Source organism: Odontesthes bonariensis, chromosome 5 (assembly GCF_027942865.1).
Source record: "Odontesthes bonariensis isolate fOdoBon6 chromosome 5, fOdoBon6.hap1, whole genome shotgun sequence".
NCBI lineage: Eukaryota > Metazoa > Chordata > Actinopteri > Atheriniformes > Atherinopsidae > Odontesthes > Odontesthes bonariensis.
The window spans coordinates 41,743,504-41,767,266 of record NC_134510.1 but is presented as its reverse complement, the minus strand read 5'-3'; the positions used below and the strand labels follow the sequence as shown (position 1 = coordinate 41,767,266).

General features: G+C 52.5%; 1 protein-coding gene across 1 annotated transcript; it reads right to left on the bottom strand.

Annotated features, from left to right (window-relative positions):
* Positions 1 to 31: 31 nt before the first annotated feature.
* Positions 32 to 21,359, bottom strand: myo1eb (myosin IEb). The gene is made up of 27 exons (XM_075466419.1): positions 21,114 to 21,359; positions 19,277 to 19,414; positions 19,105 to 19,194; positions 15,331 to 15,425; positions 15,154 to 15,241; positions 13,855 to 13,944; positions 13,650 to 13,781; positions 13,440 to 13,574; positions 12,436 to 12,568; positions 12,159 to 12,355; positions 11,866 to 11,946; positions 10,152 to 10,238; positions 9,923 to 10,009; positions 9,670 to 9,837; positions 9,382 to 9,467; positions 9,064 to 9,145; positions 8,780 to 8,985; positions 8,027 to 8,171; positions 7,812 to 7,926; positions 5,306 to 5,475; positions 4,439 to 4,584; positions 3,122 to 3,268; positions 2,869 to 3,026; positions 1,697 to 1,771; positions 1,439 to 1,625; positions 1,120 to 1,283; positions 32 to 903 (listed from the first exon to the last, which is right to left on the bottom strand). The coding sequence occupies exons 1-27, from the start codon at positions 21,114 to 21,116 to the stop codon at positions 827 to 829; spliced, it is 3,282 nt and encodes a 1,093-aa protein (XP_075322534.1). The 5' UTR covers positions 21,117 to 21,359; the 3' UTR covers positions 32 to 826.
* Positions 21,360 to 23,763: the final 2,404 nt, after the last annotated feature.

The following is a 23,763-nucleotide window of genomic DNA, read 5'->3' as shown; positions in this document are numbered from 1 at the left end:
TTCAATCAGAAATTAATTACAATGTCCCGGCAAAGTTATGATTTATCTTTATTGATCAAAGCTGTAATTTTCCCATAAAGAGGAAAATAAATGTAATTTACAATCTGTTCCAGTGTTTGGAAACAGACGAGTTCAGCAGCGTTTATTTTCTGATTTCTGAGCGGCCTCCTGACATCAGAGGTCAAAGGTCACCGCGTAGCCGCTCGTCTGTGACGGACGGACATCACGTTTAATTCAGTCTTATTTTAATGTTGGATATCTTGGTGTTATTTCAGCTGTTTGAAGACAAACAACAACCCATGTTTTACCCTTCCATCTCAGCAGGAGGCTCCGTGTTCTGCTGACACCGGTTTTTATTTCTTAAAATCAGACATTAAGCAAAATCATCAACATTTTCTAAAACCTTCAGACTCTATAATCTCCAAACTTTTTTTTTTTTTGGCCACTTCCACAAACACAAAAGTGTGTAAAAACATCGAGTTGGACCAGAAGCCACATTTCCATCAGCATGTAAAAGCAGCACGGCCCTCCTGAGGAACTCTGGGTAATGTAGTGTCCAGCAATTTTACTCAGATTACTTCTGCTGCAGGGGGAAGAAAACTGACAAATAACTGAAAAAGTTTTTTTTTTTTTTTAAAAAGAAAAAAAATTGAACCGTGAGGCAAAAAAATAATTCTATAAAAGTTGATTAATTCTGACTTTCCATGTCAGTTTGGACCGACGCAGACCTCTGCGGATGATGCAGCACGGCTGACTGACAGCTGCCTCCTGTTTGGTCATCTGATGTTCTGAAAGCTCCGCTGACCTCTGACCCCTGAGAGGAGGCCTAGATCTTCTCTACATAGTTTCCGGGGAACATCCCCTCTCTGCCCCGCAGCCGGCCGAACCACCAACCCGACGGATCTACGGAAACAGAGACGGGTCAGAACCGAACAACTTTAGAGTTTATTAAAACCAACAAAAACTGAAACCTGTAATTAGTTTGAATCTTTATTTAAAAGACAAGTCGAACAACATTTCACTCTTTGAGCTCCACACGCGCACAAACACGCACACACACACACACACACGCACACGCACACACACACGCACACACACACGCACACACACACGCGGTACCGTCGGTGAGAATCTCGATGACGTCGTCAGCGTTGAAGCTCAGCTCGTCGGTGTCCTGGGCATCGTAGGCGTACAGAGCTCTGCACTGAGGGGACCGAGGCTTCGGCTTCGGGCGACCTGCTCCTGGAAGCGGTTTCACCTCCTTTGAACGGCGCCGATGCAGCCTGCAGACAAGAAACAGGGAGAACCGTGACCCAGTTTGACCTTTAACCTGATGGACGACCCGATAAGAAGACGCCGACTGGGAGCAGGTCCCGGTCCCACGGGGCTGCACCCAGTTCGGATCCGCGGGTCGTACCGCTGCTCCCGGCTGTCTCACCCTGCGGCGCCCTGGTCAGGGACGTTCATGAAGCCCATGTCATGGTGCTGCGGCGTTCGGCTGGCGCGGTTCTGGTTCTGGAGGCGGGGCAGGGTGGGCTGGTCCATGCTGGACTGCTGCCTCAGTAAGGAGCCTCTGGAGGATGCACGGTGTCCCCTTGGAGCTCCGCCCCCTCTGGAATAAGGCGCTGCAGAAGAGACAGACCATCAGGATCCAACACCCAGAGGTTCCGACGCCTGAAGGTTCTGGAACAGCTACCTGAGTTATGCTGGTTAGTGGGCGGGGCTTGGCCGCCCATGTAGCGGCTCTTACGGTTGTCTCTCCTCGTCGGTCCTGCACAGCGAACAGACAGGAAGTGATGTTAGCCCAACAGGAAGTGATGTCAGCCCAACAGGAAGTGATGTTAGCCCAACAGGAAGTGATGTCAGCCCAACAGCAAGTGATTTTAGCCCAACAGAAAGTGATGTCAGCCCAACAGAAAGTGATGTCAGCCCAACAGGAAGTGATGTCAGCCCAACAGGAAGTGATTTTAGCCCAACAGGAAGTGATGTCAGCCCAACAGGAAGTGATTTTAGCCCAACAGGAAGTGATGTCAGCCCAACAGGAAGTGATTTTAGCCCAACAGGAAGTGATGTCAGCCCAACAGGAAGTGATTTTAGCCCAACAGGAAGTGATGTCAGCCCAACAGGAAGTGATGTCAGCCCAACAGGAAGTGATTTTAGCCCAACAGGAAGTGATGTCAGCCCAACAGGAAGTGATTTTAGCCCAACAGGAAGTGATGTCAGCCCATCAGAAAGTGATGTCAGCCCAAAAGGAAGTGATGTCAGCCCAACAGGAAGTGATGTCAGCCCAAAAGGAAGTGATGTCAGCCCATCAGAAAGTGATGTCAGCCCAACAGCAAGTGATTTTAGCCCAACAGGAAGTGATGTCAGCCCAACAGGAAGTGATTTTAGCCCAACAGGAAGTGATTTTAGCCCAACAGGAAGTGATGTCAGCCCAACAGAAAGTGATGTCAGCCCAACAGAAAGTGATGTCAGCCCAACAGGAAGTGATTTCAGCCCAACAGGAAGTGATGTCAGCCCAACAGGAAGTGATGTCAGCCCAAAAGGAAGTGATGTCAGCCCAACAGGAAGTGATGTCAGCCCATCAGAAAGTGATGTCAGCCCAACAGCAAGTGATTTTAGCCCAACAGGAAGTGATGTCAGCCCAACAGGGAGTGATTTTAGCCCAACAGGAAGTGATGTCAGCCCAACAGGAAGTGATTTTAGCCCAACAGGAAGTGATGTCAGCCCAACAGAAAGTGATGTCAGCCCAACAGGAAGTGATGTCAGCCCAACAGGAAGTGATGTCAGCCCAACAGGAAGTGATGTCAGCCCAACAGGAAGTGATGACAGGTTCTGACACGGTCGCTGCATCTGGTCTGAACTTACTTGAGTTCTTGGGTAGACCCGGTCCGACGGAGACCTGCAGGACCTTCCCGCTGGGCTTCAGGACCGCCTCGTCCCCCTGACCCACCTGGAACTGGACCTGCCTGGAGCCCGAGGAGCTGAACGGACCCCAGCCGCCCTTCTTCACCTTAAACTCCAGCCTGGGGTGAACAGAGCGGTTCTGAAGCTGTGTGGCGTAAACCCTGAACCCCACCAGAACATCTTAACATGCTGGAGCGATGCGAGCGCCACTCACAGGTTGTTGAACTTGAGCGGCAGCGTCCGGTCCGTCCTCTCGTGGTACCGCTTCACCAGCAGACTCAGGAACTCCGTCTTAAAGACGCTCTGCAGGACGCTGTCGTACTCCTCCTCGTGGACGATGAAGAGGTCGTCCTGCAGGGTGCTGACGGACCAATCAGAGACAGACAGAAGGAGCAACCAATCAGAGACGGACAGACGCAGCGACCAATCAGAGACAGACAGAAGGAGCAACCAATCAGAGACGGACAGACGCAGCGACCAATCAGAGACAGACAGAAGGAGCAACCAATCAGAGACGGACAGACGCAGCGACCAATCAGAGACAGACAGAAGGAGCAACCAATCAGAGACGGACAGAAGGAGCAACCAATCAGAGAGGGACAGACGCAGCGACCAATCAGAGACAGACAGAAGGAGCGACCAATCAGAGACGGACAGAAGGAGCAACCAATCAGAGACGGACAGAAGGAGCAACCAATCAGAGAGGGACAGACGCAGCGACCAATCAGAGACGGACAGAAGGAGCGACCAATCAGAGACGGACAGAAGGAGCAACCAATCAGAGAGGGACAGACGCAGCGACCAATCAGAGACGGACAGAAGGAGCGACCAATCAGAGAGGGACAGACGCAGCGACAAATCAGAGAGGGACAGACGCAGCGACCAATCAGAGAGGGACAGACGCAGCGACCAATCAGAGAGGGACAGACCCAGCGACCAATCAGAGACGGACAGACCCAGCGACCAATCAGAGACGGACAGACGCAGCGACCAATCAGAGACGGACAGACGCAGCGACCAATCAGAGACGGACAGACCCAGCGACCAATCAGAGACGGACAGACGCAGCGACCAATCAGAGACGGACAGACGCAGCGACCAATCAGAGACGGACAGACGCAGCGACCAATCAGAGACGGACAGACGCAGCGACCAATCAGAGAGGGACAGACGCAGCGACCAATCAGAGACGGACAGACCCAGCGACCAATTAGAGACGGACAGACGCAGCGACCAATCAGAGACTCAGAGACGGACCAATCAGAGACGGACAGACGGAGCAACCAATCAGAGACGGACAGAAGGAGCGACCAATCAGAGAGGGACAGACGCAGCGACCAATCAGAGAGGGACAGACGCACCGACCAATCAGAGACTCAGAGACGGACCAATCAGAGACGGACAGGAAAACAAACCATCAGCTGTTTCTGAGCCACAGAACTGGGTTCAGTTAGTTCTGACCCTGCTTGTAAGTTCTGTTTCTAACCCTTCTGGTTCTGGTTCTGATGGGGGTTCTGGTTCTGTGTCATACCTCAGGGAAACGGACTGGACCTTGCTGAGCTCGATCTTCCTCTTGAGAACCTCCTGGATCTGACCTTTATCCGGGCCCTGCTTCACCTTCTCTCGACCAATCAGGTACAGGAGCTTTGGGGTCAGGATGAGGTCCCGCTTCACCGTCTGTGGAGCAACAAGAAAACTTTGGACTCGAGATTCATCCTGGGCCTGTTCTGGTTCTGGCTTATATACAGAACGCTGTTAAGTCCCGCCCACATCAGTCCTAAAGTTCTCTAAACCCGACCCTGGGATGGAGTCGGTTCTCCGGGTCTGCGGTGGAAGCGAGCAGCTGAAATACTTTGTTGTGGATTATTTTTTTTTTTTTTAAATCAAAGTGGGTAAGAAGATTACTCAAATAATAATAAGAGAAAATCCAGATTTAGTCTTTCTTTAAGTTTATTCAAAGGCACATAGCGTTTGAAGTCTCTTGTCTGGGCGCCCAGAACAAAGAGCCAAGAATACCCTCGCACACATTCATTTATATAGTGGGGGGTCACCTCAAAGAACAAATGGCCCCCTTACTCTGTTCAGGATCTGAGAGAGCACAGTTTACGAGGTGCCCCTTTATGACTTCCTTGAGCTAAAACTCCTCAGGATATGTCAACCATAGAACCTCCTCCTGATGAATTTAAAACTCGCCTCCCTTAATGACCAACAACAGAATCACAGAATGAGGTGGGGTCATCAGGAAGTCAACAGACTTTAAAACCAGGCAGTTTTGCAATTTTCCACCTCAACTTCTTCCTGGACGCGGTCACGTGTTGGCGTCGGCCCGGCTGCTGGCCGACAGGACGGATAAGGGAGAGAACGGACCAGCCAATCAGATCTGGGGGGGGGTTCTTACCCTGAATCTTCGGTCAAACTTCACCACGACGTCGGCAAAGTCGATCTTCTCTCTGCGGCCCACAAACTGCCGGATCTCGGGATGGTGGTCGGTTCCGATGTAGTCGCCCACAAAGTTCCTGTTGATGCTGTTCCTGCGGCGCTCCTTCTTGTTCAGCAGCACGTCGGAGGCTGGAAGAAACACAGGTCACTGCAGACGGCGCCGCCCACAACGGGCTCCGCCCAGAACGGGCTCGGCCCAGAACGGGCTCGGCCCAGAACGGGCTCGGCCAGAACGGGCTCGGCCCAGAACGGGCTCGGCCAGAACGGGCGCCGCACAGAACGGGCTCGGCCCAGAACGGGCTCGGCCAGAACGGGCGCCGCCCACAACGGGCTCCGCCCAGAACGGGCTCCGCCCAGAACGGGCTCGGCCCAGAACGGGCTCCGCCCAGAACGGGCGCCGCCCACAACGGGCTCCGCACAGAACGGGCTCGGCACAGAACGGGCTCCGCCCAGAACGGGCTCCGCCCAGAACGGGCTCGGCCCAGAACGGGCTCGGCCAGAACGGGCTCGGCCCAGAACGGGCTCGGCCAGAACGGGCGCCGCACAGAACGGGCTCGGCCCAGAACGGGCTCGGCCAGAACGGGCGCCGCCCACAACGGGCTCCGCCCAGAACGGGCTCGGCCCAGAACGGGCTCCGCCCAGAACGGGCTCGGCACAGAACGGGCTCGGCCCAGAACGGGCTCGGCCCAGAACGGGCTCAGCCCAGAACGGGCTCGGCACAGAACGGGCTCGGCCCAGAACGGGCTCGGCCCAGAACGGGCTCAGCCCAGAACGGGCGCCGCACAGAACGGGCTCGGCCAGAACGGGCTCGGCCCAGAACGGGCTCGGCCCAGAACGGGCTCGGCCCAGAACGGGCTCGGCCCAGAACGGGCTCAGCCCAGAACGGGCTCGGCACAGAACGGGCTCGGCCCAGAACGGGCTCAGCCCAGAACGGGCTCGGCACAGAACGGGCTCAGCCCAGAACGGGCTCAGCCCAGAACGGGCGCCGCACAGAACGGGCTCGGCCAGAACGGGCTCGGCCCAGAACGGGCTCAGCCCAGAACGGGCTCGGCCCAGAACGGGCTCGGCCCAGAACGGGCTCGGCCCAGAACGGGCGCCGCACAGAACGGGCTCGGCCCAGAACGGGCTCGGCCCAGATCGGGCTCGGCCCAGAACGGGCGCCGCACAGAACGGGCTCGGCCAGAACGGGCTCGGCCAGAACGGGCTCAGCCAGAACGGGCGCCGCACAGAACGGGCTCGGCCAGAACGGGCTCAGCCCAGAACGGGCGCCGCACAGAACGGGCTCCGCCCAGAACGGGCTCAGCCCAGAACGGGCGCCGCACAGAACGGGCTCGGCCAGAACGGGCTCGGCCCAGAACGGGCTCAGCCCAGAACGGGCTCGGCCCAGAACGGGCTCGGCCCAGAACGGGCGCCGCACAGAACGGGCTCGGCCCAGAACGGGCTCGGCCCAGATCGGGCTCGGCCCAGAACGGGCGCCGCACAGAACGGGCTCGGCCAGAACGGGCTCGGCCAGAACGGGCTCGGCCAGAACGGGCTCAGCCAGAACGGGCGCCGCACAGAACGGGCTCGGCCAGAACGGGCTCAGCCCAGAACGGGCGCCGCACAGAACGGGCTCGGCCAGAACGGGCTCAGCCAGAACGGGCGCCGCACAGAACGGGCTCGGCCAGAACGGGCTCCGCCCAGAACGGGCTCGGCCAGAACGGGCTCGGCCAGAACGGGCTCGGCCCAGAACGGGCTCGGCCCAGAACGGGCTCGGCCCAGAACGGGCTCGGCCCAGAACGGGCTCGGCCCAGAACGGGCTCGGCCCAGAACGGGCTCGGCCCAGAACGGGCTCGGCCCAGAACGGGCTCGGCACAGAACGGGCTCGGCCCAGAACGGGCTCAGCCCAGAACGGGCTCGGCCCAGAACGGGCGCCGCACAGAACGGGCTCGGCCAGAACGGGCGCCGCACAGAACGGGCTCGGCCAGAACGGGCTCAGCCCAGAACGGGCGCCGCACAGAACGGGCTCGGCCAGAACGGGCTCCGCACAGAACGGGCTCGGCCAGAACGGGCGCCGCACAGAACGGGCTCAGCCAGAACGGGCTCGGCCCAGAACGGGCGCCGCACAGAACGGGCTCAGCCCAGAACGGGCTCGGCCCAGAACGGGCGCCGCACAGAACGGGCTCGGCCAGAACGGGCTCGGCCAGAACGGGCTCGGCCAGAACGGGCTCAGCCAGAACGGGCGCCGCACAGAACGGGCTCGGCCAGAACGGGCTCAGCCCAGAACGGGCGCCGCACAGAACGGGCTCGGCCAGAACGGGCTCCGCACAGAACGGGCTCGGCCAGAACGGGCTCAGCCAGAACGGGCGCCGCACAGAACGGGCTCGGCCAGAACGGGCTCGGCCCAGAACGGGCGCCGCACAGAACGGGCTCGGCCAGAACGGGCTCGGCCAGAACGGGCGCCGCTCCGGGAAACTGCGCCTTACCTTCCTCCCGCATCTTGACGTACTTCCGGACGGCGATGTGTTTGCGCCACGCCTTCTGGATGACGCGGGCGTAGCCGTTATACTTCCTCTCCCTCATCTCCTCCAATAGGAAGAGCTGCGGAAAGGAGAACCAGAACCTGAACCATCTATCCTCAGAACCACAACAGAACCAGGATCCAGGTTCTGATACCAGGATCTGTTGCACAGTCTCCTACCGACTCCGGAGCTTTGATGAAGACTTTGGTCTTTCCCAGCTGGAACTGGTCCTGGTCCATGTTGACCGAGCTGAGGAGGTGCAGGACTCCCTGGCGCTCCTCGCCCCTCCAGCGGGGCCAGGTCTCCCGGGTCAGGATGGCGTACCTGCACAGAGACGCCACGTTAGCCTGCGCCCCGTTAGACCGCTCCACGTTAGCGTGTGGTTCCGGCTCCCGCCCGCGGCTCCGGTTCCCGCCCCCGGTTCCGGCTCCCGCCCGCGGCTCCGGTTCCCGCCCCCGGCTCCGGTTCCCGCCCCCGGTTCCGGTTCCCGCCCCCGGCTCCGGTTCCCGCCCCCGGCTCCGGTTCCCGCCCCCGGCTCCGGTTCCCGCCCCCGGTTCCGGCTCCCGCCCCCAGTTCCGGCTCCCGCCCGCGGCTCCGGTTCCCGCCCCCGGTTCCGGTTCCGGTTCCCGCCCCCAGTTCCGGTTCCCGCCCCCAGTTCCGGTTCCCGCCCCCGGTTCCGGCTCCCGCCCGCGGCTCCGGTTCTGGCTCCCGCCCACGGCTCCGGTTCCCGCCCCCAGTTCCGGTTCTGGCTCCCGCCCGCGGCTCCGGTTCCCGCCCCCGGTTCCGGCTCCCGCCCGCGGCTCCGGTTCCCGCCCCCGGCTCCGGTTCCCGCCCCCGGTTCCGGTTCCCGCCCCCGGTTCCGGTTCCCGCCCCCGGCTCCGGTTCCCGCCCCCAGTTCCGGTTCCGGCTCCCGCCCCCCCCTGAGCTCTGACCTGTGCAGGAACTTGCTGAAGGGTCGTCGGTAGGCGTATCCAGCTCGCCGGACTCTGATGTTCTCTCGGAGGCCCAGGTACTCCACCTGGTGCCTGACCCGGTTCTCCTCCCAGTCCCGGGGCCGTTTGGTCTCGTTGGGTTTGATGCAGCGGATGTAGTGGGGGGTGCACTTCATCAGGGTCTGGACCAGGCTGTTGGCTTGTTTCTGGGGAGGAAGGGCAGGTCACCCGCTGTTCCTGTGACCCCGAACGCCTCATTGTGGGGGCGTTATCGCCGGCCTCACCTTGATCTGGATGCCGGCTGTCGACGGCCGCCCTCTCTTCTCCGCCTCCAGGTTCTCCGGGAACAGAGCTCTGATGAACGGACTGACCACAAACACATCACAGTTGCTCAGGACGGGAGACTGGACCGAAAACAAAGTTTCAGTGCATCTGCTGGTTTCCTTAGCTAGGAAACTGTTTTTGAATTGGCTCTATATGAACGAATTGGATTATGATTACAATGAATTGAACTCCAATTGGCTTGAATTGGACTTTATTATCTAAGTGCCTTGAGATGACATTTGTTGTAATTTGGCGCTTTATAAATAAAAATGACTCACAACTCGCTGCTCTGCATCAGCTCGATGATGTCGTTGAACAACACGTCTCTGTTCCGCTCACAGAAGCCTCTGACATCATAAGATACCTGCACACACACACACACACACACACACACACACGCACACACACACACACACACACACACACACACACACACACACGCACACACGCACACACACACACACACACACACACACACACACGCACACACACACACACACACACTGTGAACACAGCACAGGTGCGCTCAGTAAACACACGGGGGGGTTTGCAGGCTCAGTGAGGACCTTGCCGGCGTAGTGGTGGACGATGAATCCTTTGTTCCAGCTGCTGAAGTGCTCGTGGGTCCCGATCTGTCCCTGCAGCTTCTGCAGCAGCGTCTGGTCCGCCCCCTCGCCTTTGGCGTGCATCGTGGCGCACACGTCGTCCAGGATGCTCATGATGCCAGGAGGATTCTGGGAAAGGATCCGGACGGTTTATGTTTGGCTGAACACTTTTTCTGTCCCAAATGAATCTAAATGAATCGACTGGTGGACTCACCAGTTTGGACTCGATGAGGTCACAGACCACCTTGTTGTTAAAGTATTCGATCGGCGTCCATCTGATTCCCTCCTGAACGTATTCCTCCTGCAGACGCACCATTATTTTACACATTTAAATAACTTCATCGTCTCAGATTTGAACTAATTCATCTCAAATGATGAAAAGCTCCATGAAAGCAACAGATTTTTAACCTTTGAGTTTAAAATCCCAACTCTGCTGATCTCACCTGTTCGGCCTTCAGGGTGAGCTCGATGAAGATCTGCTGCAGCTTCTCGTTGACAAAGTTGATGCAGAACTGTTCAAAGCCGTTTTTCTGGAAAAGAAAGTCATCAATAATCTGAGAAACCAACCAATCGCTGATCATCATAAAGGTTTTGGGACGTCTCCTTAAAATGGTCCCCGAGGACCCGCTTTCACTGGCCTGCATTTCCCAGAATGCTGTTCAACAACCTGCAGAGCAACAGGCTGCTGCAACCAAAGACATGTAGGCGGGGCCGCCATGTTGGCCACCGGTGCCGCCATATGGGTCACCTGCCGCCATATTGGCTGCCGGTACCGGTGCCGCCATATTGGCTGCCGGTACCGGTGCCGCCATATTGGCTGCCGGTACCGCCATATGGGTCACCTGCTGCCATGTTGGCCACCGGTGCCGCCATATGGGTCACCTGCTGCCATATTGGCCACCGGTGCCGCCATATTGGCTGCCGGTACCGGTGCCGCCATATGGGTCACCTGCCGCCATATTGGCTGCCGGTACCGGTGCCGCCATATGGGTCACCTGCCGCCATATTGGCTGCCGGTACCGGTGCCGCCATATGGGTCACCTGCCGCCATATTGGCTGCCGGTACCGGTGCCGCCATGTTGGCCGCCGGTGCCGCCATGTTGGCCGCCGGTGCCGCCATGTTGGCCGCCGGTGCCGCCATGTTGGCCACCTGCCGCCATGTTGGCCACCTGCCGCCATGTTGGCCGCCGGTGCCGCCATATTGGCCGCCGGTGCCGCCATGTTGGCCACCTGCCGCCATATGGGCCACCTGCCGCCATATGGGCCACCTGCCGCCATATGGGCCGCCGGTGCCGCCGGTGCCGCCATATTGGCCGCCGGTGCCGCCATGTTGGCCGCCGGTGCCGCCATATTGGCCGCCGGTGCCGCCATATTGGCCGCCGGTGCCGCCATATTGGCCCAGAACCTTGAACAGAACTCTGAGCGCCGTGCTGATTTGGTTTGAAACGCTGGGAAACAGGAGGTGAGATCATCTCGCTCTCAGTCGCAGGTTCATCTTTCCTTTGGAGCTGAACCATCACCTCCTGCGCTCAGCGACCGGGCCGGTCCGCCGTCACAAACTTAAGCTGCAGAGCGGCAGCTCGCCATAGAAACTGGGTTCTAACCAGCCACTGGTTTGGTAAAAGAAGAGTTTAACCTAAACAAAACACAAAAAACCAGCTCCACAACAGCGTCGTAAAAAGTAACCAAATCGGTTTGGTCAGTAAAGACGGAGACTTCCTCGTCGTTAATCCTCAGTTCTGACGCTACATTCGGGTCTTTGTTCACACCAACACGTTTGCTTTTTGTTGTTATTTGTAATTCTTCTCTTGGATTATTCCTAATAATGAATTAAATACATATTTTCCTCATCTCTAGAAGAATGAGCTTCTGACCGGGAGCAGGAGAGAAAATGAGGTGAAAGAAACTGACAAAGTAAAGAAAACACACACTTGGTCCCTTTAAAAGCTGAATTCCTTTCTAAAGGGTTAGGTTTGAGCCGGTTTCCACCTCCCTCTGACGGTGATTTAGCTTTTAACCACCAACACGTTTCACTGTAAACGCTGATGAACCTCAGCGAAGCTAACACACACAGGAGGTGTTCCTACTTCTTTAATTCAGGAATGATTCCAGAACATCTGGCGTCTGTTTCCAGATGAAAGTAAAGCGTGTTCGTACCTGGAATATCTCAAAGCCGTAGATGTCCAGGACTCCGATGTTCAGGTCCTCCTGGTCCTTCTGCATGGCTTTGTTAACACACTGACACACAGACACAGAACCTCTGAGTAACCAGCAGAACCAGCACAACCAGCAGAACCAGCAGAACCACAGAACCAGCAGAACCACAGAACCAGCAGAACCAGAAGAACCAGCACAACCAGCAGAACCAGCAGAACCACAGAACCAGCAGAACCACAGAACCAGCAGAACCACAGAACCAGCAGAACCACAGAAACCTGAATCTGACTCACATCCACCAGGAAGTCGAACAGCCGGGTGTACAGGGCCTTGGCCAGGGCGTCTCTGGAGAAGCAGGCCTGCTCGGTGTTCAGGGTGACGGCGATGGACTCGGTCCGGCCGCCCCACTTGCTGTCCATCAGCCTGCTGGTGAGCTTACTGCAGAGGCCGTCCTGAGGGATGCCCAGCAGGAAGGAGGGGAAGGCCAGGACTGGGGGGGGGGGCAGAGCAACAGGTTAGCATAGAATCAGCGTGTCGCTGCAGTGCATCATGGGTAAAGGGGCGCCTCACAGTCCTGACTCTCCACCACCGCGTAGTTGTTCTCCTCTCTGAAGCCGATGTTTCCCAGGTGAAGAATTCCTGCAACCAGCTGAAGAACCGAGTCCTGTTCGTCCGCCGAGAGACCCACAACCGCCATGGCGCCCTGAGGGCAACAGAGGTTACACCGGGGCAGTTACACCGGGGCAGTTACACAGGGGCAGACACACCGGGGCAGTCACACAGGGGCAGTCACACAGGGGCAGTCACACAGGGGCAGTCACACCGGGGCAGTCACACAGGGGCAGTCACACAGGGGCAGTCACACCGGGGCAGTCACACCGGGGCAGTTACACAGGGGCAGTCACACCGGGGCAGTTACACAGGGGCAGTTACACAGGGGCAGTCACACAGGGGCAGACACACAGGGGCAGTCACACAGGGGCAGACACACAGGGGCAGACACACAGGGGCAGACACACAGGGGCAGTCACACCGGGGCAGTCACACCGGGGCAGTCACACCGGGGCAGTTACACAGGGGCAGTTACACCGGGGCAGTTACACAGGGGCAGTCACACAGGGGCAGACACACAGGGGCAGTCACACAGGGGCAGACACACAGGGGCAGACACACAGGGGCAGTTACACAGGGGCAGTTACACAGGGGCAGTTACACAGGGGCAGACACACAGGGGCAGTCACACAGGGGCAGACACACAGGGGCAGTCACACAGGGGCAGTTACACAGGGGCAGTTACACAGGGGCAGACACACAGGGGCAGTCACACAGGGGCAGACACACAGGGGCAGTCACACAGGGGCAGTTACACAGGGGCAGTCACACAGGGGCAGTCACACAGGGGCAGTTACACAGGGGCAGTTACACAGGTGCAGTTACACAGGGGCAGTCACACAGGGGCAGTTACAGGTGCAGTTACACAGGGGCAGTTACAGGTGCAGTTACACAGGGGCAGTTACAGGTGCAGTTACACAGGGGCAGTCACACAGGGGCAGTCGAGACTGGCGGCCCCCCACCGTGGTGTCAGAGAACTCCTTCTTGTCCTCGACGTCCTCCACAGTGTAGGTTCCCGACTGGTTCAGGTAGTAGTAGTAGTCGGGGGTCGTGATGCCGAGGTTCTCCCGCTGCTCCGCACTGGCTCCGCCCAGAAGCTGACATCACACAGGTGCGTCAGACAGCCGGCAGGTGCAGAGCTCACACAGAACACATTAGGTGTGTGGCGGTACCTGGTAGTAGATGTGGAAGTTTCTCTCTCCTGGATTCTGGGAGACGACCCGACTCTTCTCCAGCAGGAAGTTGGAGATTTTCCCTCCGTCGGGAGCTCCGCCCCGACTGAACTGGATCTCAAAGTATTTTCCCTGAAGGAACACGCGAGCGTCAGCCGGCGTCTGGAGGCGTGAGCACGTGGCTCCGACTCTCATTCATACTCACAAATCTGCTGGAGTTGTTGTTGCGCACGGTCTTGGCGTTTCCGAAGGCCTCCAGCAGCGGGTTGGACTGCAGGATGATGTCTTTCACGTGCTGTCCACAGAAGAAGAGTCAGCCACTGCAACCATGGCAACGGTGTGTAAACAGACAGATATCAGTCTGTGGCTGTGTTCGAAACCGCATACTTCTCCTACTACTCATACTAACTTTAACTTTTTTAAGTTCCCGGATGCATACTAGATTCTCCTAAATGTTGGGTATGCATCATGAGGTTACTACTCATACTCAAACTACCCAAGATGCAACGTAACGTGACGTCGCCGATCGTCATTTCCTGTCAAAACGGCAGTTTCAAGCTAGCTACAACGAGGGTAGGTTCACTTCCTGTTTTCAAAACAAAAGCACCAATTGTATGGTAATGGCTTTCCCTATGATAAAAGGCAACGGGTATTTTATTTAGTGAAAATAACAGGAAGTGCGTTAGCTCACTGCGGCTAGCTTTAGTAGCGCCGAATTCGTGGGAACAAAATAGTAAACAGCCGGTATTTTGTCAGGTTTTCAACACGTTGGGGATCTAAACGACTACTTTCTCACCTGAAAATGTTTCAAATGTTGCTAAAGTTTACAGAGTTTAGAGCTTAAGAGAAATCAGCTTCAGGCCGGCTGATTTTGGCTCGGGCAGGAGCGAAATGCATTGTGGGTAAACGCTCTGCATACTGTCTGATCGATGAGTATGTAGTATGCAGTATGCAGTATGCAGTATGTAGTATGCAGTATGTAGTATGTAGTATGCAGTATGTAGTATGCAGTATGTAGTATGCAGTATGTAGTATGCAGTATGCAGTATGCAGTATGTAGCATGCAGTATGCAGTATGCAGTATGCAGTATGTAGTATGTAGTATGCAGTATGCAGTATGCAGTATACAGTATGTAGTATGCAGTATGCAGTATGCAGTATGTAGTATGTAGTATGCAGTATGCAGTATGCAGTATGCAGAGTGCAGTATGCAGTATGTAGTATGCAGTATGTAGTATGCAGTATGCAGTATGTAGTATGCAGTATGCAGTATGCAGAGTGCAGTATGCAGTATGTAGTATGCAGTATGTAGTATGCAGTATGTAGTATGCAGTATGCAGTATGTAGTATGCAGTATGCAGTATGTAGTATGCAGTATGTAGTATGCAGTATGTAGTATGCAGTATGTAGTATGCAGTAGGCGGTTTCGAACACAGCCTGTGTTTGTGTGTGATGACATAGATTCATGTGATCACGATGTGCATTCAGAACTATTTGTACTGACCTGAACTTTGTCTCCGCCTCCAGAAACTTTGGACACGTAGCTCATGATGTATTTGGCAGCGACGGTTTTTCCAGCTCCGCTTTCACCGCTGAGAGACAAAGATTCAGACTATAAAGATTCAGACTATAAAGACTTCCAGTAAATGTGTCAAAGCTGAAAACTTGAAGCTCCACCCACCTGATGATGACACACTGATTCTCGTTGTCAATCATCATGTTTCTGTACACGTTGTCAGCCAGAGCGTAGACGTGGGGGGGGTTCTCATACTGAGCCTGAGGGGCGGGGGGTTACAGGTAAAGGGTCACTGTCCAGGTGTGTGTGTTACCGTGTGTGTTACCGTGTGTTACCGTGTGTGTTACCGTATGTGTTACCGTGTGTGTTACCGTGTGTTACTTTCTGTTACCGTATGTTACTGTGTGTGTTTGTTACTGTGTGTGTGTGTGTTACCCTCTGTTACCGTCCGTTACCGTGTGTTACCGTCTGTTACCGTGTGTGTTACCGTCCGTTACCGTCCGTTACCGTCTGTTACCGTCTGTTACCGTGTGTTACCGTCCGTTACCGTGTGTTACTTTCTGTTACCGTGTGTTACCGTGTGTGTTACTTTCTGTTACCGTGTGTTACCGTGTGTTACTTTCTGTTACCGTATGTTACTGTGTGTGTGTGTGTTAGTGTTACCGTGTGTGTGTTAGTGTTACCGTGTGTGTGTGTGTTACCCTCTTACCGTCCGTTACCGTGTGTTACTGTGTGTTACCGTCTGTTACCGTGTGTGTTACCGTCCGTTACTGTGTGTTACCGTCTGTTACCGTGTGTGTTACCGTCCGTTACTGTCTGTTACCGTCCGTTACTGTCTGTTACCGTCCGTTACCGTCCGTTACCGTGTGTTACCATCTGTTACCGTGTGTTACTGTGCGTTACCGTCTGTTACTGTGCGTTACCGTGTGCGTTACCGTGCGTTACTGTGCGTTACCGTGCGTTACTGTGCGTTACCGTGTGTGTTACTGTGCGTTACTGTGCGTTACTGTGTGTGTTACTGTGCGTTACTGTGCGTTACCGTGTGTTACTGTGCGTTACCGTGTGTTACTGTGCGTTACTGTGCGTTACCGTGTGTTACTGTGCGTTACTGTGCGTTACTGTGCGTAACCGTGTGTGTTACTGTGCGTTAATGTGCGTTACCGTGTGTTACTGTGCGTTACTGTGCGTTACTGTGCGTAACCGTGTGTGTTACCGTGTGTTACTGTGTGTTACCGTCTGTTACCGTGTGTGTTACCGTCCGTTACTGTCTGTTACCGTGTGTTACCGTCTGTTACCGTCCGTTACCGTCCGTTACCGTCTGTTACCGTGTGTTACCGTCCGTTACCGTGTGTTACTTTCTGTTACCGTGTGTTACCGTGTGTGTTACTTTCTGTTACCGTGTGTTACCGTGTGTGTTACTTTCTGTTACCGTGTGTTACCGTGTGTTACTTTCTGTTACCGTATGTTACTGTGTGTGTGTTAGTGTTACCGTGTGTGTGTTAGTGTTACCGTGTGTGTGTGTGTTACCCTCTTACCGTCCGTTACCGTGTGTTACTGTGTGTTACCGTCTGTTACCGTGTGTGTTACCGTCCGTTACTGTCTGTTACCGTCCGTTACTGTCTGTTACCGTCCGTTACCGTGTGTTACCATCTGTTACCGTGTGTTACTGTGCGTTACCGTCTGTTACTGTGCGTTACCGTGTGCGTTACCGTGCGTTACTGTGCGTTACCGTGCGTTACTGTGCGTTACTGTGCGTTACCGTGTGTGTTACTGTGCGTTACTGTGCGTTACCGTGTGTTACTGTGCGTTACCGTGTGTGTTACTGTGCGTTACTGTGCGTTACTGTGTGTGTTACTGTGCGTTACTGTGCGTTACCGTGTGTTACTGTGCGTTACTGTGCGTTACCGTGTGTTACTGTGTGTGTTACTGTGCGTTACTGTGCGTTACCGTGTGTTACTGTGCGTTACTGTGCGTTACCGTGTGTTACTGTGCGTTACTGTGCGTTACCGTGTGTTACTGTGCGTTACTGTGCGTTACTGTGCGTTACCGTGTGTGTTACTGTGCGTTACCGTGTGTGTTACTGTGCGTAACCGTGTGTGTTACTGTGCGTTACTGTGCGTTACCGTGCGTTACCGTGTGTTACTGTGCGTTACCGTGTGTTACTGTGCGTTACCGTGTGTTACTGTGCGTTACCGTGTGTGTTACTGTGCGTTACTGTGCGTTACCGTGTGTTACTGTGCGTTACCATGTGCGTTACCGTGTGTGTTACCGTGTGTTACTGTGTGTTAGTGTGTGTGTTAGTGTGTGTGTTACTGTGCGTTACTGTGCGTTACCGTGTGTTACTGTGCGTTACCGTGTGTGTTACTGTGCGTTACTGTGCATTACCGTGTGTTACTGTGTGTTACTGTGCGTTACCGTGTGTTACTGTGCGTTACCGTGTGTTACTGTGCGTTACCGTGTGTTACTGTGCGTTACTGTGCGTTACCGTGTGTGTTACTGTGCGTTACCGTGTGTTACTGTGCGTTACCGTGTGTGTTACTGTGCGTTACCGTGTGTGTTACTGTGCGTTACTGTGCGTTACCGTGTGTTACTGTGCGTTACTGTGCGTTACCGTGTGTGTTACCGTGTGTTACTGTGCGTTACCGTGTGTTACTGTGCGTTACTGTGCGTTACCGTGTGTGTTACCGTGTGTTACTGTGCGTTACCGTGTGTTACTGTGCGTTACCGTGTGTTACTGTGCGTTACTGTGTGTTACTGTGCGTTACCGTGTGTGTTACTGTGCGTTACCGTGTGTTACTGTGCGTTACCGTGTGTGTTACTGTGCGTTACCGTGTGTTACTGTGCGTTACCGTGTGTTACTGTGCGTTACCGTGTGTGTTACTGTGCGTTACTGTGCGTTACCGTGTGTTACTGTGCGTTACCGTGTGTGTTACTGTGCGTTACTGTGCGTTACTGTGCGTTACCGTGTGTGTTACCGTGTGTTACTGTGCGTTACCGTGTGTTACTGTGCGTTACTGTGCGTTACCGTGTGTGTTACCGTGTGTTACTGTGCGTTACCGTGTGTTACTGTGCGTTACCGTGTGTTACTGTGCGTTACTGTGTGTTACTGTGCGTTACCGTGTGTGTTACTGTGCGTTACCGTGTGTTACTGTGCGTTACCGTGTGTGTTACTGTGCGTTACCGTGTGTTACTGTGCGTTACCGTGTGTTACTGTGCGTTACCGTGTGTGTTACTGTGCGTTACTGTGCGTTACCGTGTGTTACTGTGCGTTACCGTGTGTGTTACTGTGCGTTACCGTGTGTTACTGTGCGTTACCGTGTGTGTTACTGTGCGTTACTGTGCGTTACCGTGTGTTACTGTGCGTTACTGTGCGTTACTGTGTGTGTTACAGTGTGTGTTACTGTGTGTGTTAGTGTGTGTGTTAGTGTGTGTGTTACTGTGCGTTACTGTGCGTTACCGTGTGTTACTGTGCGTTACCGTGTGTGTTACTGTGCGTTACTGTGCGTTACTGTGTGTTACTGTGCGTTACCATGTGTTACTGTGCGTTACCGTGTGTTACCGTGTGTTACTGTGCGTTACCGTGTGTGTTACTGTGCGTTACCGTGCGTTACTGTGCGTTACCGTGCGTTACTGTGCGTTACCGTGCGTTACTGTGTGTTACTGTGCGTTACTGTGTGTTACTGTGCGTTACCGTGTGTTACTGTGCGTTACTGTGCGTTACCGTGTGTTACTGTGCGTTACCGTGTGTTACTGTGCGTTACCGTGTGTTACTGTGTGTTACTGTGCGTTACCGTGTGTTACTGTGCGTTACTGTGCGTTACCGTGTGTTACCGTGCGTTACCGTGTGTGTTACTGTGCGTTACCGTGTGTTACTGTGCGTTACCGTGTGTTACTGTGCGTTACCGTGCGTTACTGTGCGTTACCGTGCGTTACACTCACCGCTCCCTGGTACAGCTCCACCTCCCTGTCGGTGAAATACGGCAGCTGTTTAAACGGATTCACTGAAATCAGCACCGGCCCGATGTACGTCTGACACGAGCGGGTCAAGGAGCAGAACCAGAACTCACGCACGGATTTAATGAAACACGCGTCATGTGACTGTTAAAGATACGAAGATGTAGTCGTCCATAAATCTCTTCTTCAGGTTGTCTGTGATGGCGTCCTCGCTGATCTTGGACAGCAGAACCATGTCGTCCACCCCGCTCACCTTCACGTTCTGGGCCTGCCAATGGTAGCGCTCCTTGCTGCCCTGGGGGAGGGGGGGGGGGCATCAAAGTTATGAAACCATCAACAAAGTTAAAGTTGTCAGCTGATGATGTTCTTCAGATAAAATCACGTGACCCTTCGTTTCCTTCAAATAAACCAATAAGAATGAACATTTATAATAATTTGGAGTTGAAATTCAGATGGCGTCCTGCTCCAGGTTAGAAAAACAAGACGAAGAATAGAATAGAAAAAGACTTTATTCATCCCCCAATGTGGGAAATTCAAATTAGTCAAGTAGCTCAACATTTTATTTAATATTTACAATGATTGTATTAACAACAATAATAATACCAATTCTAGTAAAAAAAAAATACTACTACTAACTAATAATAATAATAATAGTAAATGACTAAATAAACAAATTTAAAAAAATAAATAAATAAATCAATCCCTTGATTGAAGAAATCCATCAGTTCATTTTTAATACCTATGAAAATGAGCTTTTTACTTTAAATGAATATTTATTTTAACTTTCATTTCAAAGAAAAAGAATTTCCCAAAGTGACACTAAAAATCTAAAAGTTTTGGGGAGAAAAGCTGCTCATGGTCAGTTCTCCAAACGGCGCCGCCTCATCAACGCAGTGTGATGTCATCAGCCCCCCCCTCCCCCACTCAGGATACGCTGCAGTGTGGGGGCCCTTCTAAATATCCCGGGGCCCCACTGTCTGCTGGTCCATCCCTGCTGAATTCCCAGCATTCCTCAGTCCTGTGAGGACACGCCGAGCAGCAGGACGCCGCACGCCACGGGGTGTGAGCGTTACAGTCTGAACTCAGAGTCGACAGAATTAAAAAAAAACTCGTCTCATCAGAGCAAACTTTAACTAAACAAAATTTTAAAAAAAACAAAGTCTAAGCCGGGAGAGTTTGGCCCCCACTGACCTGCCTGGGGGCCCCCGGGGGCCCCTGGGGGTGCTGCAGATGTTTATTATAAAGGTAAACAAACAAACATGCTGAACGAGTAAATAAAACGTAACGTCTTTGGTCGGTGACGTTAAACCATCTCCTGCCTGCTGCGACCCGATTGGTCAGTTTGATTCTAAAACCAATAAACAGATTGTTTACAGATCCCGCTGTAAAAACAAAAGTAAACGAGTAACCATGGTAACCAGGAGGGGAAACAGACTGTGTATTTATTTAATTTAAATCTTTAACATTTTAATGTGTTTGTAAACATTTTAATTTAAATGTTTTAATGTGTATGTTTTTTTTTTTTAATATATTTACCCGAAACTTGTTTATTTTTGGTCATATTGAAATCAATCAACCAATCAATAAAAATGCGTTTAATTTTTATTTATCTGATCGTTTATTTAAATAATAAATAAACTTTTTATTCAGGAAGTTAAATTAATTCTAACAAACTGAGAATCTGGACTTTGGGGAGTGAACCAGCACCAGGATTCGGATCAGTTCCAGAACCAGGACCAGGACCAGGACCAGGACCAGAACCAGGACCAGGACCAGAACCAGAACCAGAACCAGGACCAGGACCAGAACCAGGACCAGGACCAGGACCAGAACCAGGACCAGAACCAGGACCAGAACCAGGACCAGAACCAGAACCAGGACCAGGACCAGAACCAGGACCAGGACCACAACCAGGACCAGGACCAGGACCAGGACTGTACCTGCTTTAAACTCTTTCTGTTTTTCTCATGAAGGAATGAAGTCGGAGAACTCACCATGGCTGCGGCTTCACTTCCTGCTTCAGATCGAAGTTGAGAAACTGGACTCTGAACCGAACCAGGCGGACCTGGGTCAGACTGAAGTTGGACCGGCTCGGCCCGGCTCAGACACCTTTAGTTTGTGTCAGTTCGGTTCAGTTCAGCCTCGGCAACATGTTTCTCTCCGGCACGCTTCACTTCTCTTCCCTCAGTCTTCAGCGTCTCAATCCTCTGCAGGTGTGGGCAGGTGAGGCCCCTCCCACCTCCTCCGCAGACCTCTGGAATTCTGGGTAATGCAGTCTGAGTAAAGTCCACCTCAGCTCTGCGCTTGTGACCAGATTCAGAACTACAAACAGACTGGACTGTTATTAAATCATCTTTCTTCTAATTTATTGATTCATTTTATTTACATTTATTTGGAGTTTTTATTAATATATTTATGGATATAAAATAATTATACTTAAGAGTAATATTCAGAAAAAACAGACTTTAAATTTATCTTATTCACCCCTTTTATCAGTAATGTAGATCCGCTAAATCATCTCAAGAATAACATAACTGTTTGTAACACATTACTAGTTTGGCGAGATGTGAAAAAACACTTAAAAATTCCTCCCGTCATCTCTTTCCGATCTCTTTAGCTCTGAATCCAGATCCACCGGTGCAGACTGGGAGTATTGGTTTGATGGAGTGGGCATCTGAGGGCTTATCTAACCTTATGGACCTGTTGGACTCCGACTCTGTTAAATCACTTTAAAAGTCAGCGCGGATTTTAATATTCCTCACAAAGATTTTTACAAATATCTTCAAATTCGCCACTTTACAGGGTCTCTTCTGAGGACAGGCAAGATTCGCCTGGGATTATTGTCCTAATTGGAAAACATAATCATTTTGACTAAGTCTCCCAAAAAACTAATTTCAAAGATTTATGTTTGACTTCTTTATTTTGATAGCCTGGGTGCCGGCCGAACTTAGCCCCGCCCATAAAAGTTGGGTCTGGCTCTGCTCGGTTGGGAAATCATTATGCCCGACCAAGAATCGGTCGACCCAATCAGATCGCCAGGGCGGGCTTTATTCGATGATGCACAGATGATCAACAGGAACATTATCGGCTACGTCACCACAGAGCGCTTGGTTTGACTTCGTTTGAAACAAACATGGCTGCCGCCGGAGAGCTCGGGTGTGTAGATTCTGCCATCGAGTCTGTTCTGCAGGATCTCCACATTGCATTCATTTTGAAAGACGAACAGAGGAACGCGATAAAGGCTTTTATCGATAGAAAAGAGGTTTTTGCCGTGTGTGTTGCTTAATCTACGTCACACGCTACGTTGCTCTGATTGGTTGTAGGTCTGTCCAATTGAGCGAAGAGGCATTTTTTCTCCTGGTTCGGCTGAAACGCGCCCCATACTCAGAACTCTATCCAGCGGTATCAGACTCACATTCTGACTAGAATCGTGACGTCGTCAGGTTATTATTTTGATTCTTCAAGCTATGACTCTTTGAAGCTGTTATGGGAACGCGATCTGGAGGTGACGTTGGTCCTGTTGACTGGGACAGGATCTGTCGCGGGGTCGTCCCTAAATGTACCTCAATCTCCATACATGAACAGAACTTTACTTTTCTTTAAGAACCCATTACACACCCGTTCGCCTCCAGAGAATGTTTCCTGGCACCTCTAACCTTTGCTATCAATGTAAAATACATAAAGGGACATTTATTCATGTGTGACCGTGTGCAGACTTTCTGGGAGGGGGTACACAGTAATCCAGGAGGTCACTGGTAAAAACTTCCTCTTTCTGTCTGTATTTGGCTGAGATGGCCAACTCCATGTGGTTAACACAGATTTCTGCTCCTTTCCTGTTGAGACGTTGACTCTTGACCTTAAGCATAAATCAGACACGTTTTGGAGGATCTGGGAACCGTTGAACTCCTTCTCACAGAAACTTTAACTGATCATCGGTCCCTGGGAGAGCAGGGCCGACTGCTTTTCACTTTCTTTCATTTTGTTTATTTCAAACACGCGATTCTTCACCTGTCTCCTGTCATCTGGCTGATTTTGTACGTGTATGCATGGATATATATATTTTATATATATGTAGAGATACATATTGCAGCTCGTGTTGGTTTGAGCTGGGATCTTTGTTTGTTGGTTTGTTTTGTTCTCAGTTTTGTTTTTATAATCTTTGTACACTTATAACTGAAAAACCAATAAAAAGAGTATTAAAAAAAAAAGAAATGAACTTATTCAAGATTTTTTTTAATTGTAAAAATCAGTTTCTGTTGAATAAATTAAAAGCTTCAAAGAGCTGAGATCCAAATATAAAACAAGAAGCTGAAAGTGTGTCTTCTCTTAAAAACATAAAATAACAAAATAACACATTTCAACAGCTCAGCTGAGTTCTGAAGATTCTGAGCGAAACCTCCTGAAAAAATGCTTTTATTTGTGTGTTTCACTCTCTGAACATCAGGAGTTAAAAACACATTTAATTAACCTGGAAATCTTTTCAAAATCCAGTGTTCACCAGCTGTAGACTCCGTGATGTCATCCGTGATGTCATCCGTGATGTCATCCGTGATGTCATCAGTGATGATGATTAAATGGCCACCTTCTTAAGCTTCGGGTCCCACTCAGCATTTCCCCATGTCTCTTCTTCTCTGGTCGTTGTTA